Below are 14,819 nucleotides of genomic sequence, written 5' to 3'. Positions count from 1 at the left end.
ACCCACCACAGTCACCCCTCACTGACAGGCTGCACAGCCCTGAAAATCCAAGGAATTATTGCAGTCAAGGTCAAGGAGCAGAAAGGAGGCGTTGGAAGGATCTGCCCCCAGCCAGTGTTGCCTGAACACAGTTGTCTTCTTCTCAGTGCCTCAGTTTTCCCCTGAAGTCTGAAATGGGATTAATCCCAATTAAATGTGTTTATGGGAAGTGTGTCTGCAAGAAAACATTAAATTGGAAGCATGAGCCTGTCAGCCTCTGGGATTTCCCACATTCATCTTTATTTTTACCCTAATTAACTAATTAATGTCTCAGACTTGCCTTTGGCTGCCTGCTCTGCTCCCACTGAAAATCTCCTCGCGTTCAGCTCCTGCGTTCAGCATCCTCCTGTTGCCATGGGGAAAAATGCCATGATGTCACCTCCACAAACAAAGCTGCCAGACCCCAAAGCTCACGTGTGGGGCTGGGGAGGGATCCTGACAGATTGAGGGACACCGGGCTACCACCTCCAAGCAGGAAACTGAATTAGATGGAAAAGCATCAGATGATAATTTTTGATTATGATGTGGTTTTGTTTTAAGGAAAAAAACAACCATGGTTGGCGTGAAGAGCAATAGTGAAGGGTCCAGCCCTGTCTGGGATAAGATTTCTCAGCACAGAAAGGAATAACAGCTCAGATGGAAGCTTTAGGCTGTGGAAAGAAATGAAGTGTCTCCATTAAAGGGGAGGGGGATTACTGAGTTAGGGAAATAATCCTTGGTTTGGGAACTTATGGCTGATGCCTGCAGACTTGGCCATTTTACTGTTTCTGCTGCATGGAATAAAAACACAAATTCAGACTTGTCTTGAGAGCTGCTCTCTCAAACAAGGCTCAAGGAAGGGAACAGCAGCCCAGTGAGGAAATCCCACAGGCTCTTCCCACACTTCTTTCATTTCTACTTTCCCTTTTACTCCTCTTTATTCCAGGACCTTTAAAGAACACGTTTGATATCAGGTCTAAGCTGGCTCCTGCCCTACAGCAGGAGACAGGACGGAAATTACTCTTGCAGCTCCTGTCACTTCTACACCTCCATGACTCATCGTACCACCTTGTTCTCACCTCCATCCCTGTTCCAGAGCTGCAGTTTCCTCACAAATGTCACAGTGTGTGTGATTTTCCCCAGCCCTGGCTCCCAAAGGGACTCCACTCCATGGGAAACAGAGGCTCCAGCCTCACAGCAGAGGGCACAGCAGGGCCTGACCCCCTAAGCAGAGTGGGGGCACAGCCCCAGCCCCTCACCACATGAGGGCCTGACCCCAGGGATGGCCACGTCACACAGGGACTGAGCCCCACCTGCGTGAGGCACAGGCTGGGCCCAGAGCCCCACATCACACCGGGGTCCTGATCTCAGCCCCACAGCACTGAGGGCACCAGGCCCTGACCGCAGAACCCCTCAACATACAGGGGACCTGACCACCCAGCCCTACAGAGCTCAGAGAGCTCAGAGAGCTGACAGGGCTCACAGAGCTCACAGGGCTCACAGAGCACACAGAGCACACAGAGCACGCAGCACACAGAGCACACACAGCACACAGAGCACACAGCACACAGAGCACACACAGCACACACAGCACACAGAGCACACAGCACACAGAGCACACAGCACACAGAGCACACAGCACACAGAGCACACAGCACACAGAGCACACAGCGCACACAGTACACAGAGCACACAGAGCACACAGAGCACACAGAGCACACAGAGCACACAGAGCACACAGAGCACACAGAGCACACAGAGCACACAGAGCAGAGGGCTCCCAGCCCCACAGAGCTCACAGGGCTCACAGCCCCACAGAGCTCAGAGAGCTCACAGGGCTCACAGCCCCACAGAGCACACAGCACACAGAGCACACAGAGCACACAGAGCACACAGAGCACACAGAGCACACAGAGCACACAGAGCACACAGAGCAGAGGGCTCACAGCCACACAGAGCACACAGAGCACACAGAGCACACAGAGCACACAGAGCACACAGAGCAGAGGGCTCACAGCCACACAGAGCACACAGAGCACACAGAGCACACAGAGCTCACAGGGCTCACAGCCCCACAGAGCACACAGCACACAGAGCACACAGAGCACACAGAGCACAGGGCTCACAGCCACACAGAGCACACAGAGCTCACAGGGCTCACAGAGCACACAGAGCACACAGAGCAGAGGGCTCACAGCCACACAGAGCACACAGAGCACACAGAGCACACAGAGCACACAGAGCACACAGAGCACACAGAGCACACAGAGCACACAGAGCTCACAGGGCTCACAGCCACACAGAGCACACGGAGCACACAGAGCTCAGAGAGCTCTCAGCCCCACAGAGCACACAGCCCCACAGAGCTCACAGGGCTCACAGGGCTCACAGGGCTCACAGCCCCACACTGCACACAGAGCTCACAGCCCCACACTGCACACAGAGCTCACAGCCCCACACTGCACACAGAGCTCACAGCCCCACACTGCACACAGAGCTCACAGCCCCACATTGCACAGGGCTCACCGGCTCACCCCACACCGTGCCCACCTCTCCCCACCTCAGACACCCCCGCCCTCACCCCTCACCCCCTCCGCTCCCCCCGCCGCCCCCGGAACGCGCTGCCCCCGGAACTCCCGTGCGCGGCCGCGGCGCGCGGGGCCGGGCGGTGCCGGGGCGGTGCCGCGGGCGCGCCTGCGCCGCTCCCGCCCGGCGCCATCGCGGCTGCTGCGGCCACCCCGGGCCGGCCATGGCCACCGACTCGTGGGCCCTGGCTGTGGACGAGCAGGAGGCGGCCGCCGAGTCGGTGAGTGCGCGCCGGGGCCCGCGGGGGCTCGGGATGGCGCGGCCCGGCCCGGGCCGGCGGCGCGGGGTCCCCCGAGCTGCGCGGCCCGCGCCGCCTCCTCACAGAAAACAGCGATCGCAGAAAGCCTTTTTTCGCCCCATTTTTTACCGTGGGGGCAGGGAGGGCCCGGGGTATCCTATTATCCCTGGGCTTGGGCTTTTCCCTTATGAGCAACTCCCCAATTTTTATTTACTTATTTATTTTCTTACTTACCACTATTTTAAAAATTTCTATCCCTTCATCCTTTTTTTTTTTTTTTTTTTTTTTTTTTTTTTTTTTTTTTTTTTTTGCGTATCCAAAGGGTAAAGATGTCCCTGCGGTCCCCCTCACCCTCCATCCAGACACTTCAGGCACTCATCCAGCCTCAGCTCTGTCTTCCAGCACTCAAAAAAATCCCTCTTTCTTTGATTTTTTTTTTTTAAGGAAAATTGCAACTTCATACCTCAGAAAAATTGTTTTCTATTTTTTTTTATTCTTGGGCACAGAACACTCACTGAGCCCCTGGATGTGGGGAAGACCCTCGGGGCTGCTCTCCCTGCACATCTCAGGGGGTGAAACAAACTCATCCTGGGGAGCTTGTGCTGGCCAGGACAGTGCTCGGATTCCATCCTTTAATGCTGATTTTCTTCCATTTTCCATCCACAGAGCTGTTAGGGAGTGGAGGCTGCAGGACAGAAAACAACCCCTTCACTGTGCTGTCATTACAGCTTAGAAAAACTCGTATTTCTGTTAAAACTCCTGCTTAGAATTAGTTGTGTTAAAATTCTCCAAATCAAGTTCCTCTTGTATCTTCATCCCTTCCAGCTGAGCAGGGTTTGTGCAATACTTGATCAATCCAAAGCTCACGTTTTCCTGGCTGGAATTAGAATATAGGGATCTGTTTTTGAATTTCTCTGATCTTGTGTTTTTCCCTGTTTCCAGCTGAGCACTTTACACCTGAAGGATGAAAAAACCAAACCAGACGCCAATGGTGAGTTCCAGCTGCTCAGACGGGCTTGGGGAGGGTGGAATGTTCCCCTGTGGGGGTTCAGAGCACTGCTGCCGAGGTAAATTCCTGATAAATCCTGAGATTCCAGGAGAGCTGAGATCAAGCAGCAGCACAGACTGAACGTTTTGGTGTCTCAGGGAGCTGTGTGAGCAAAATCCACTGATGTGGTTGCTGAGCTCTGCTTGGAGCTGGAGCTTGGGTTTCTCCTGCAGTTTCACAGCAGTGGAGCAGGGCAGCTCTCAGGAACAGGAGCTGTTCTGTGCCTTTTCCCAGGATATCCAAAGCTCTGGGGGTGTGGGGGTCCCTCAGGCCTCACCTCACTGTGCCCCACTCTGCTCCATCCAGGTGCCGTTGTCAAGGCAGATGACAATGTGGAGAAGACGGAGGATGAGGAGAAGGGTGAGTGCCTTCCTGAAAAAAGCTTTGGCAAGGAAATTAATTTAATTAGAATTACACTGGTTTAATGTATACTTAAAGTAAGTCTGCCTTATGTCTCAGGAGCGCTGATCTTGTATCCTGCCCCAAGGACTTAACTGTAAGACATGTCCTTCCTCCATAACACTTTAATGGCATTGTGTCCTGTAATAACTTGGGAGACTGCTGGATTAGAGTGGAGAGGAATAAGGGGATAGCAGTATCCTCAAGGCAGGACTGCATCCAGGAGCAGTTGGATAACCTGGAGCTGGCATTGCTGTAGCAACCAACAAGTTGCGTTTGTGCAGTGGCTGTCCAGAGGTGGGTAAAGGCTCAAATTCTTTCAGAAGGTGGTTTTGGGGAACAGATTTAGTAGCAAAACCCCAAAGTGCAGCAGTTTAACCTTGTTTGGATCTCCCTTATCCTCAGTCCTTGTGTTTCAGCTCTGAAATCTTTTAAAGTACCATTTAGCCTCAAATTTTCCTTAAAAATAAAACCCTAGGAGGTGGCTGCCCACATGTCAGAGTGAGGGTTGAGGAGGTCTTACCCTGTCCCAGGTAGATGCTGAGCTAAAATAATCTTGGATAAGCAGGGATGTGGATCTGTTACAGTGCCCCTCAGAACAGTGCTCGTTTGATTTGTCTGGCTGGGTATTAAGTGGGGGAACCTCTGGGATCTCCTGATGTCTCATCCAGGAGGTTTGGGCTCTTCCAGCCATTCTGCTGTAATGCAGAATTTCAGTATGTGGAGGGATTTTGTCCCTTTTAACTGGCTCAGGAGTTCAGTGGGAGCAAGGCGTGGAGCAGGCTGTGACTGATGGGGTTTTTGTGTTTTCCCCCTCCTTTCCCAGAGGACAGAGCTGCCCAGTCCTTGCTGAACAAGCTGATCCGCAGTAACCTGGTGGACACCACGAATCAGGTGGAGGTGCTGCAGAGGGACCCCACATCACCCCTCTACTCTGTCAAGTCTTTTGAGGAGCTGCGCCTGTAAGTGCCTGCTGGGATGAGCCAGAGCTTGCTCTGCGTGGAGCTGTTAAATCCTGGGATCAGATATGTTGAATAGGCTCCCTTATAACTGGATTTTTCAGTTTGTCATGTGAACAAACTCTTATTCTTAAACTCGGGGAGAAAAAGCAGTTCTGCTACAAGTGCCAGAGCAGGTGTGAGTTTGGAGCCTATCAGGTAGTTGGAATCTCTCCTCATGTCCTAAAAAGTTCTCTAGTTGCATAGGAGATACCACTTAAAAGTACCTGGCTTTGTGTTTCAGGTTACTGCCAGCCTATCATTAGTAAGTGACTGTATCATTTGTATTGTTTGAATGCAAGTGGAGTTGGTTTATCTGGGTGCCTGGTGGGGGTTTCTGTGTGGAACAACACCAGTGAACAGCACAAAGGGAAAAGCTTATCTTTTCCAGCAATACTGGATTTATGTACTGAGGGTCCAGTGTTTTCTGACTTCCTTCCCATTGAAAACCTCTACCAGTGCAGCTTTCAAGGGATGATAAGTGTATTTAAGGCACCATTGGTGGATATATGTATTAATGTGCTGAAAGTGTGTCCTGTTGGGATTGTTGTGCTTGCACTGTTCTCAGGTTTGTTGCTCTACAAGCTCTGCAGGAAAATGGAGTTAAGAGCCTTCTCCCCATGAAATGCCAGGATGTTTTTGCTTTGTAGTGTTCGTGGTCGAATGTCTGCAAAGAGAAGCTGAGGTCCTGCAGTGCCTGTTAGACTAATTCATTCCTGTGTTTGAAAAGGCAAACAATCCCAGGGAGTTAATGACAGGGACAGGCAGCCTAATTGAGTCTTCATTTTGTTATGACTCGGGGTATCCTTGGCAACTGGTGCAGAGTTGGGCTTTGTCTGTCCTTGCTTGGAGCAGCACAAGGTTACGTTTTCAAAGAGCTTTTGTTCTGGCCATCATTGGAAAGTAATACAGGATTTTTGTAAAAGCATGTTGTGCTGAAAAGGAAGTTACTGCAGTGGGAAATGTGGGCAGGAGACATGAAACCTGATTTGAAAGGAGAGCCCTTCTGGGAGCCCTCATAGCTTCCAGGGAGCACTTGGGGGTCATCAGCTGAGAGCTTCCAGCACTGTAACCTGGATTTAGGTTGTTCTGGGGGCTCCTTGTCTCCACAAGTGTCTGCTGAGAGCAGAAAGCTCCCTCAAGAGAAAGCAGTAGATGAGAGTTTGCTGGCCAGCAGTGTCACCACACAGTTCTGGGTGTGAGGGCTGGTTTGCAGCCACGGATCACAAGGTGTAGTCGCAGCAAACCGAGCTAATTATCACTCATTTACCTGAGCCAGCATCACACAACTGCATTACAGAATCTACATGACTTCCTGGAGTCCTTGCAAGGATCTCATGATCATCCTGTTCCTCATGCTTTGTCCTGCCTTTGAGTCATCGAGGAGTGACAATTTTGGCACCAAGATCAGGCATGGCTGAGGAAATGGGATTGGCCTGAAGGACAGGATCAATGCTTTCTGCTCTGGGATTCCTGGCTTGTCTGAAAAGCTGCTTTGGAACAAGCAGTGCTGGCCTTAGACACAGGCTTTGCCCTCGAGCTGGGACAGGCAAGCTGACTTACTAAATCCAGGGGTTTTTGGCAAAGCTTCCTGTCCAAACTTTCTGCTGTCACTTGTAGCCTCCAAATGCTGACCATGGGTGAGATTGTAGCAGGGACAGCTCTAGGATGTCTTCTTGAAGGTTTTTCTCACCTTTTAGTACACAAATGAAAACTAAATGGACTTGAATAGGTCATGATACAAAAATTTCTCTTTTCAGGAAGCCACAGCTCCTGCAAGGAGTCTATGCCATGGGCTTCAACAGGCCATCCAAGATCCAGGAGAACGCCCTGCCCATGATGCTTGCTGAACCGTATGTACACGTTCTTCCTGCTCTCTACCCAGTAGAAGGATTTGAAAGGTTCAGTGTGCTGCTCCTGAATTTGGGATGGGAGGAGGGTGATGGAGAAAGGGTTCCCATGCCACGGTGTTTCTGTGATTGTTAACTGTGTGACAGCAGCCCTGGATTTGTCCTTTCCCTAGGGCTGGTACCGAACATCCAGTGCTGGGGGTTTGGGAGGTCATTGCCATTTTCCTTATTAGTTTGGGAAGAAATAATATCAAATACTCAAAAATCCTGCATAGGTAGGAGAAGCTGAGGTGCTGATTTTCCTCTCCACAACCCTGAGCTGGAATATGTGAGGTGCTGAGACACTGGGGAAGTGTGAAATGGGAAATCACTGAGAGATAAGCACAGTTCTCACAGTTCCAAATCTCCATAGCTGAGAAACACTGAAGGAGAGTTTTGGGCAGGAAGTAATCCCTGCCCCAAGGAGCGTAGCTGGTCAAGTTGGCCATGGATCCAGAGCAGGGATAAATGTGTAAATGTGTAAATGACAGGATTCAAATGGCACGCCCTGAGCTGTGCTTGCTGTGCCCCCAGCCCACAGAACCTCATCGCACAGTCGCAGTCTGGTACTGGCAAGACAGCTGCCTTTGTCCTGGCCATGCTCAGCAGGGTTGAGCCCGGGAACAAGTATCCACAGGTAAAGTTGGTGGGATGTGGCTGTTGTGGGGCGTTCCCTGGTGGTGCAGTGCCATCTAGTGAAGAGCCTGAGCTACTGGGAGCCCTTCAGATGTAAATTCATGGCTTGATGGAGCCATGGTGTTGTTTCTTTAAACTGCTTAAAAGAGGATGGAGGTTTGGGGATTTGCCAAAATGCTTTCAGTGCAAAAGATGTGGATTTTGCCCAAAGCTTGTTCCTGTTAGTCCTTCCCTTGCATCACACAGGATGCCATTGGTCTATGAGGAATTAAATCTTTCTGGGAGGACTTAAATCAGAGAAATAGTGCAGCCTCAAGGGGGCTGGATAAGTGGGTTTGGGGTGGAAGAGAAGGTAACTGTGACAACAGAGCAGACAGTGTCTGGAGAGAGACTTTTTAAATCAGATTTCCTCATGGGATGGTTGAGAAACTTCAGCCACTTGCATGTTTGTCTTAAAGAAAACTTCCAACAAGGACTTTAAAAAGCAGGAGTGTGAGTGTTGCCCTGGATGTTGATCTCCTCACTCCCTATCCTTCTGTTCCTGCAGTGTTTGTGCCTTTCCCCAACATACGAGCTGGCACTTCAAACAGGAAAAGTGATTGAACAGATGGGAAACTTTTACCCGGACCTGAAACTCGCCTACGCTGTCCGAGGCAACAAACGTGAGTGAGGGAAAACACCACAGACAGGAACGAGGGTGCACCAGAGCAGTCAGGAGGGGAATAGCTGGGTCAGAGAGGGCCAGAGTATTTCCCTGTCTGCACAGCCACCCTGAGCAGCCCTTCCTTGTGTCTCGGCAGTGGAGAGAGGGCAGAAGATCTCGGAGCAGATCGTGATCGGCACGCCCGGCACCGTGCTGGACTGGTGTTCCAAGCTGAAATTCATAGATCCCAAGAAGATCAAGGTGTTTGTGCTGGATGAGGCGGATGTGATGATCGCCACCCAGGGCCACCAGGACCAGAGCATCCGCATCCAGAGGTACGGGACAGTGCCACAGGGACAGTGACACGGGGACGGTGTCACAGGGCAGTGCCACGGGCAGTGTCACAGGACAGTGTCACAGGACAGTGCCACGGGGACAGTGCCACAGGGACAGTGCCACAGGGACAGTGACACGGGGACGGTGCCACAGGGACAGTGCCACAGGGCAGTGCCACAGGGCAGTGCCACGGGGACAGTGCCACGGGGACAGTGCCACAGGGGACAGTGCCACAGGGGCAGTGCCACGGGGACAGTGTCACAGGACAGTGCCACGGGGACAGTGCCACAGGGACAGTGCCACGGGGACAGTGCCACAGGGACAGTGCCACAGGGGACAGTGCCACAGGGGCAGTGCCACGGGGACAGTGTCACAGGGCAGTGCCACAGGGGACAGTGCCACGGGGACAGTGCTACAGGGACAGTGCCACGGGACAGTGCCACAGGGACAGTGCCACGGGGACAGTGTCACAGGGACAGTGTCACAGGGCAGTGTCACAGGGACAGTGCCACCGGGGCAGTGCCACGGGGACAGTGTCACAGGGACAGTGTCACAGGGACAGTGCCACGGGCAGTGTCACAGGACAGTGCTACAGGGACAGTGCCACGGGACAGTGACACGGGACAGTGCTACAGGGGCAGTGCCACGGGGACAGTGCCATGGGGGCAGTGTTACAGGGGCAGTGCCACAGGGACAGTGCCACGGGGACAGCGGGGCTTCAGCTGTGACCTCACCGATGAGGCAGCAAGGGTGACATGAGACATTAGCTCTGGTCCAGGGGGTTCAGAGAGGCACAATGGCAGGGGATGACAGGCGGTTTCAGTTCCTTACAGAATAAAAATCCTGTCCCTAGAGCAGGGTTTATTCCTTTTTAAGCAGGTAAGTCTGGATGCCTGTGGTTCCTGAGGGAGCAGTCATGGGTGGGTAAGATTGGTTTTGCTCTTTCCAGCCTCTGAAATAACAGGTTCCAGGGTTATGGTTTTCCTTTGCCCATAGCATGAATTCCATCAGGATATCAGGAGATGACAGTGTTGTGTGAGAACCCTCCCTATTTCTCTCTCTCTTTCAGAATGCTCCCCAGGGACTGCCAGATGCTCCTGTTTTCAGCCACTTTCGAGGATTCTGTGTGGAAGTTTGCTCAAAAAGTTGTTCCTGACCCGAACATCATCAAACTGAAGCGTGAGGAGGAGACCCTGGACACCATCAAGCAGTATTATGTTCTGTGCAATAACAGGGATGAGAAGTTCCGGGCTCTCTGCAACATCTACGGCGCCATCACCATCGCCCAGGCCATGATCTTCTGCCACGTGAGTGCCTCCAGGGAGTGGTAGTGTCAGTGACCCCCTCAGAGTCTGCCAGACACAGTTTCCAAAAAGGAACTGAGAACAAAATTGCCCTTTTTGGCTTCTCTGGCTCCATCTTTGAGTGAAATTCTGAAAGCCGTGTTAGCCCTTGCTGGTTTGATTCTCTGGGTTTGTCCATCCAGGAGACAACTTTGGACTTTTTTATTCCTGAATGGTTTTTGTTATCCCTGAAGTGCTGTGAAACAAAGATCAGGGTGATGCATATTTTTCCAAAACTCAACTACTGAAAAAAAGTAGTGTTGGAAAATGAATAAAAACAGGGCAGAATGAGGGATTGGGAAGTATTTTGCTTCTCTAGCTGATACAGAGCTGTTCCTGGGACTTCATTTCCCTCAGGTAATTGAGGATACACCTCTGGGATCTCACTGTGAATCATACTGAGACTTGGTTTCCTTTTTCTGGAAGCCACCATAATAATTTTTAGGGAAAAATCAGTGCTTACAGCACAGAACAGCCAGGCAGAGTGAGCTCAGACAGGATGAAAGTGTTTGGAGTTTGCTGCAGCAGTTTGCTTTTAAGCTGTCTCAAGACATAATTGGAGCTCAAAAAACTGTTTAATTCAAGCCTGTGCAGGGCCTCTGTGGGATTTCACAACTGCATTCCAGTCTGACCCTGCCATTTTCCAAGCTGAGCAGTTGTAGTTTTGTGACAATTTTCATGAGTTTTCAGTGTACACTCTCCAGCAGAGTGAAATCCAAGGAGCAGAGCAGAAAGAAAACGTGTCCTTTATTAATGAAGGGCTCCTGTGGTGCCTGAGGTGTATTGCCCTCCTTTTGATACAGTCTGTAAGGGAGACAAAACCTGGGCAGCCACGGAGCTCCCAGTGGGTCCCCTTGGAGGTTTATTGCTGCTTCCCAGCACAAGAACCCGTCCCAAAGGTGGGGCTGGCTGTGTTGCAGACTCGGAAGACGGCGGGGTGGCTGGCGGCAGAGCTGTCCCGGGAGGGCCACCAGGTGGCCCTGCTCAGCGGGGAGATGATGGTGGAGCAGAGAGCGGCCGTGATCGAGCGCTTCCGAGAGGGCAAGGAGAAGGTGCTGGTGACCACAAACGTCTGTGCCAGAGGTAGGACACCAGGGAATGGGGCCAGCTGATGCCTGAGGGTTTTAGCTTTTGTGTTTTTCACGTGTTTGTACTCCTGCAGTTCCGTAGTGCCCAACTCCAAACCCCACACACGGTGCAGCCGCTGCTCTCCCGTTTGGGGCAGACACAGCAATTCCTCTCCGGGCCTGGCAGTCAAGGACACCTCCCTGCCTCAGGCCCCAGAGATGGAAACAAAAGGGAGGTGGGGACAGCAAACTTGGGGTGAATGACTTCATTAGCTGGAGCTGTAATTGGAGGATTAACCCCTGATATGCAAATGGACCAAACTTATCAAAGTGTGAACACCTGTGGTCCATTTTTGGGTGCAGCCCCTGGGGGCTTTGTGTGCCCCAAATGTACCTGAGGCCCTTCAATAAATACAAGCACTCTTTATTCCCTTAATTTTGCCTGGCCTCTGTTTTTAGGGAGCCCCAAAAGGCATCACAGGGAGGGCTGGAAGCAGCACTTCCTAAGATAACACATACCCTTGGCCAGCTCACAGGAAGAGTTTGCATCCTCAGGTGTTCCAGTTGGGGAAATTGGTGTCCTTCCCCTGTATGCCTGTGGGCAAACTCAGGATTTCTTGTTGGCTCCCTGCTGCTTGAGATTGAAAAGTCCATCCTGTGACAGTCTGGCACCAAGCCTGCCTTGTGCTGCTGACATTCAGGGTTTGCAGTGAATGTGTGCCCAAGCACAGAAAACTGAAAAGCAGTGAAATCCAGTTCAGTATCCCAGCAGGAATTCGTGGTGTAATTTGACATCCTGGAACAGTTAAGACAGGATCATACTTGGAAAAAAGCAAGTGGTCTTTAGGGGTTTGCAGGGAAGGAGAGAGTTTCAGAAATATTTAAGTGCTGGTAGAATTTCCGAAGTATTAAGTGCCTTTGGCTGTTTCAGTGGGACTCTCTGCCCTAACAGTTTTTATTAGCTTATTTATTTAATAATTTATTTATTCTTTTTTTTTATTATTTGCTTATTTATTTATTTTTTTATTATTTTATTTAACAGTTTTTAACAGCTCGACAGTTTTTATTTCCAAGTACTCTGTGCGGGTATCATGGGAAAGCTCCATTTCAGAGCCTGAGGAGGCTGTGCCTGCTGTAAAAAGATTCAAGCAAAGCTGTTTAACCCGACTCTTTCTTTTTGTCAGGGATCGATGTGGAGCAGGTCTCTGTTGTTATCAATTTTGACCTGCCCGTGGATAAGGATGGGAACCCGGACAATGAGACCTACCTGCACCGCATCGGCCGCACCGGCCGCTTCGGCAAGCGCGGGCTGGCCATCAACATGGTGGACAGCAAGCACAGCATGAACATTCTCAACAGAATCCAGGAACATTTCAGTGCGTACCCTCACCTTCCTCCTTTCTCTAAACCGTTGAATCGCTGCAGAATTGGATGTGTTGGGTGCTGAGCAGGTCTAAGGGTGCTTGTTGGGCCTTAAAGGGTGGCAGAGGAGCACGGCAGGAGTGGTCGGTGTAGCCTCACTTGGGATTGTGACCTGCTGCCTGTGACAGGAGCAGAATAAATCAGGCTGTGTTTGCTGGATAGTCCTTGAAGTGGATGCTCCAGGGTTGGGTAACACTGCAGTACCTACCTTTGATAAAAGGAAACAGTTTTAATTTGTATTTTTTAAACCTGACTGAACATTCCCTGATAAACCAGAACTCAAGCCCAGATAAACCAGAACTCAAGGAGAGCAGCGTTCCTTCTCTGCCCAGTGTTACAAAATCTGACCTGTTTGTCTTCTTTCCCAGACAAAAAGATAAACAAATTGGATACTGATGACTTGGATGAAATTGAGAAGATAAATAACTGAAATAGCTGCTGGAACTGGTGTGTGCCCTGCTGTGGAAGCTCTCCCACTACAATTGGATCAGCGTTTGGATTGGCACAGCCTCTTGGCTCGTCCCAAAAAGGACTCTTCAAGATAATAGTACACAAAAATTACCTCATTTTCAAAATTGCAGTTGGACTTCAAATTGTGCAACTGTGGGGAGGAAGAGGAAATGTTTACAGAAGCTTTTAACATTTCTTAGTTTAGCCTTAAAATGGGATGATCTTTGGAATTCTGAGAAATACACTTGCCAAAAAAGAGGCAATAGAGAATTATCCAAAATTTTAAAAGGAAAAAAAATACATTATTGCCTTTAATTGGAATAATATGCAGCATTAACCCGATCAGTTTAAATTCAACACTCTATATATTTAATGGACATAGGGAAAGGACAAAAAAAAAAGAAAAAAGAAAAAAAAAAAGAAAACCTGAAACCCCCAAACAAGGCAGCTGGTTTTTGGCTAAATACTCAACTAGTACAAACAAGGATGTCATTCTCTTGGCGCTCCCCTGAGCTCTTTAAGATTTCTGGCTTTCTGATGGATTTGCCCTGCTTTTCCTTACCTAGATTGTGCTGAGGATGTCTCCAGGTGCCGTGTGGCTTTGCTGGGCAGCATTTCCTTTTCCTTGCTCCTGGGTTTGTTGGGATGGCCGCTCTCTGTGCCGTGGGTGGCAGTGACACAAATTCATCCCAATGTTTAACCTGGGGTGGGTGGGTGGGTGGGAGGGGCAGGATTTAGGGAGCTGTACTAATGAATTGCCTCATTAAATGCACCACGCTGTGAAGCTCAGCGTGGGTAATGTACAGAGCTGTTGGGCTTCACCCATCAGATACAGGAATAAAACAACAACAACAACAAAAAAATCATGATAGCCTGGATTGACCAAAAAAAAATTACCCTTAGAACACCAAATTTACCTGTTGCAGTACAAAGTTTTGAGTTCAATTGCTCAGCCAAATTGCAGGTGGGAAGGGCTCCACAGTGCAGAATAAGTCGTTGGTCCCTGCCCCGGGGTGTTCCACGGAGGAGGAAGGATTCCCAGCTCTGGAGAAGGAAGGACGGTGCCTCCTGTGTGTTGGGACCACTGTGGTGCACACAGCTGGACGCTGTGGGCTCTTCCCCCAGCCCAGTCTCCAGGAGAAGGAGGCTCCTGAACCAGAATTTAGGGTGCACAGCTCTTTGTTGGGGGGAAATGGGACATGCATGAGCAGCCATGGGCCTGCTACTCAGTGTGGGAATCATGTCAAAACAAATGTATAAATTGTAAATTTAAACTGAATTGTTTTCTTTGCAATTTTGGCCATCATATTCTGTTCAAAGACAGGAATATGGATCCTTTTACCAAGTAAAAAAAGGCTCATTTAAAATGTACCTAAAATTTTAGGAAATTGTGCACCCTTTTATCAATTTGTATAAAGGCTATAGTGAAGAAAAAACAAACAGCTTAAAATTAAACTTTTTTGTATTCTGGGGTGTATCTATTTTTATTCTGTTGGAATCCTATTTAAAGTGGCAGGTGAGTGAGTGCTTGGGTGTGGAGTGGAAGACTTTATTTAATCACCTCCTTTCCTAGTACAGCCGAGTGACAGCAGAGTATTGGGTTGAATTGTCATGGAAGCTGCTGCTGGTCCTGTGTGCTGTTTCTAATGTACTTTTAATTGGAATTAAAGAACACATACTGAACAATCCCTTTGCTGACTTCTTGCTTCAATACTTTGTTGGTGTTTCAAAGCCTCAGTGAGGACA

At 49.9% G+C, this 14,819-nt stretch overlaps 1 protein-coding gene across 2 annotated transcripts; it reads left to right on the top strand.

Annotated features, from left to right (window-relative positions):
* The first annotated feature begins 2,686 nt into the window (after positions 1-2,686).
* LOC134561034 (ATP-dependent RNA helicase DDX19B) lies at positions 2,687-14,759 on the top strand. Of its 2 annotated transcripts, XM_063417608.1 has the most exons (12): positions 2,687-2,824; positions 3,785-3,833; positions 4,197-4,250; positions 5,116-5,251; positions 7,048-7,140; positions 7,711-7,813; positions 8,360-8,474; positions 8,613-8,790; positions 9,861-10,098; positions 11,055-11,217; positions 12,386-12,577; positions 12,992-14,759. In XM_063417608.1, exons 1-12 carry the CDS (start codon positions 2,768-2,770, stop codon positions 13,051-13,053), a joined length of 1,440 nt encoding a protein of 479 aa, XP_063273678.1. In that variant the 5' UTR covers positions 2,687-2,767; the 3' UTR covers positions 13,054-14,759. The 2 variants fall into 2 exon arrangements, with proteins under 2 accessions (XP_063273678.1, XP_063273679.1); XM_063417609.1 differs by lacking the exons at positions 2,687-2,824; positions 3,785-3,833 and adding an exon at positions 4,350-4,586 and having other exon boundaries at positions 4,232-4,250.
* The last annotated feature ends 60 nt before the right edge of the window (positions 14,760-14,819 follow it).

Source organism: Prinia subflava, chromosome 21 (assembly GCF_021018805.1).
Source record: "Prinia subflava isolate CZ2003 ecotype Zambia chromosome 21, Cam_Psub_1.2, whole genome shotgun sequence".
NCBI lineage: Eukaryota > Metazoa > Chordata > Aves > Passeriformes > Cisticolidae > Prinia > Prinia subflava.
Note: the sequence above shows the minus strand (reverse complement) of the source record. Positions and strands in the feature narration are given on the sequence as shown.

Bases quoted from the DNA above. Each gene is read 5' to 3' on its own strand.
- LOC134561034 (XM_063417608.1), top strand. From the start codon at position 2,768: ATGGCCACCGACTCGTGGGCCCTGGCTGTGGACGAGCAGGAGGCGGCC. The intron at 2,825-3,784 runs GTGAGTGCGCGC...CCCTGTTTCCAG, and splicing joins AGGAGGCGGCCGCCGAGTCG to CTGAGCACTTTACACCTGAA. The intron at 11,218-12,385 runs GTAGGACACCAG...TCTTTTTGTCAG, and splicing joins CACAAACGTCTGTGCCAGAG to GGATCGATGTGGAGCAGGTC.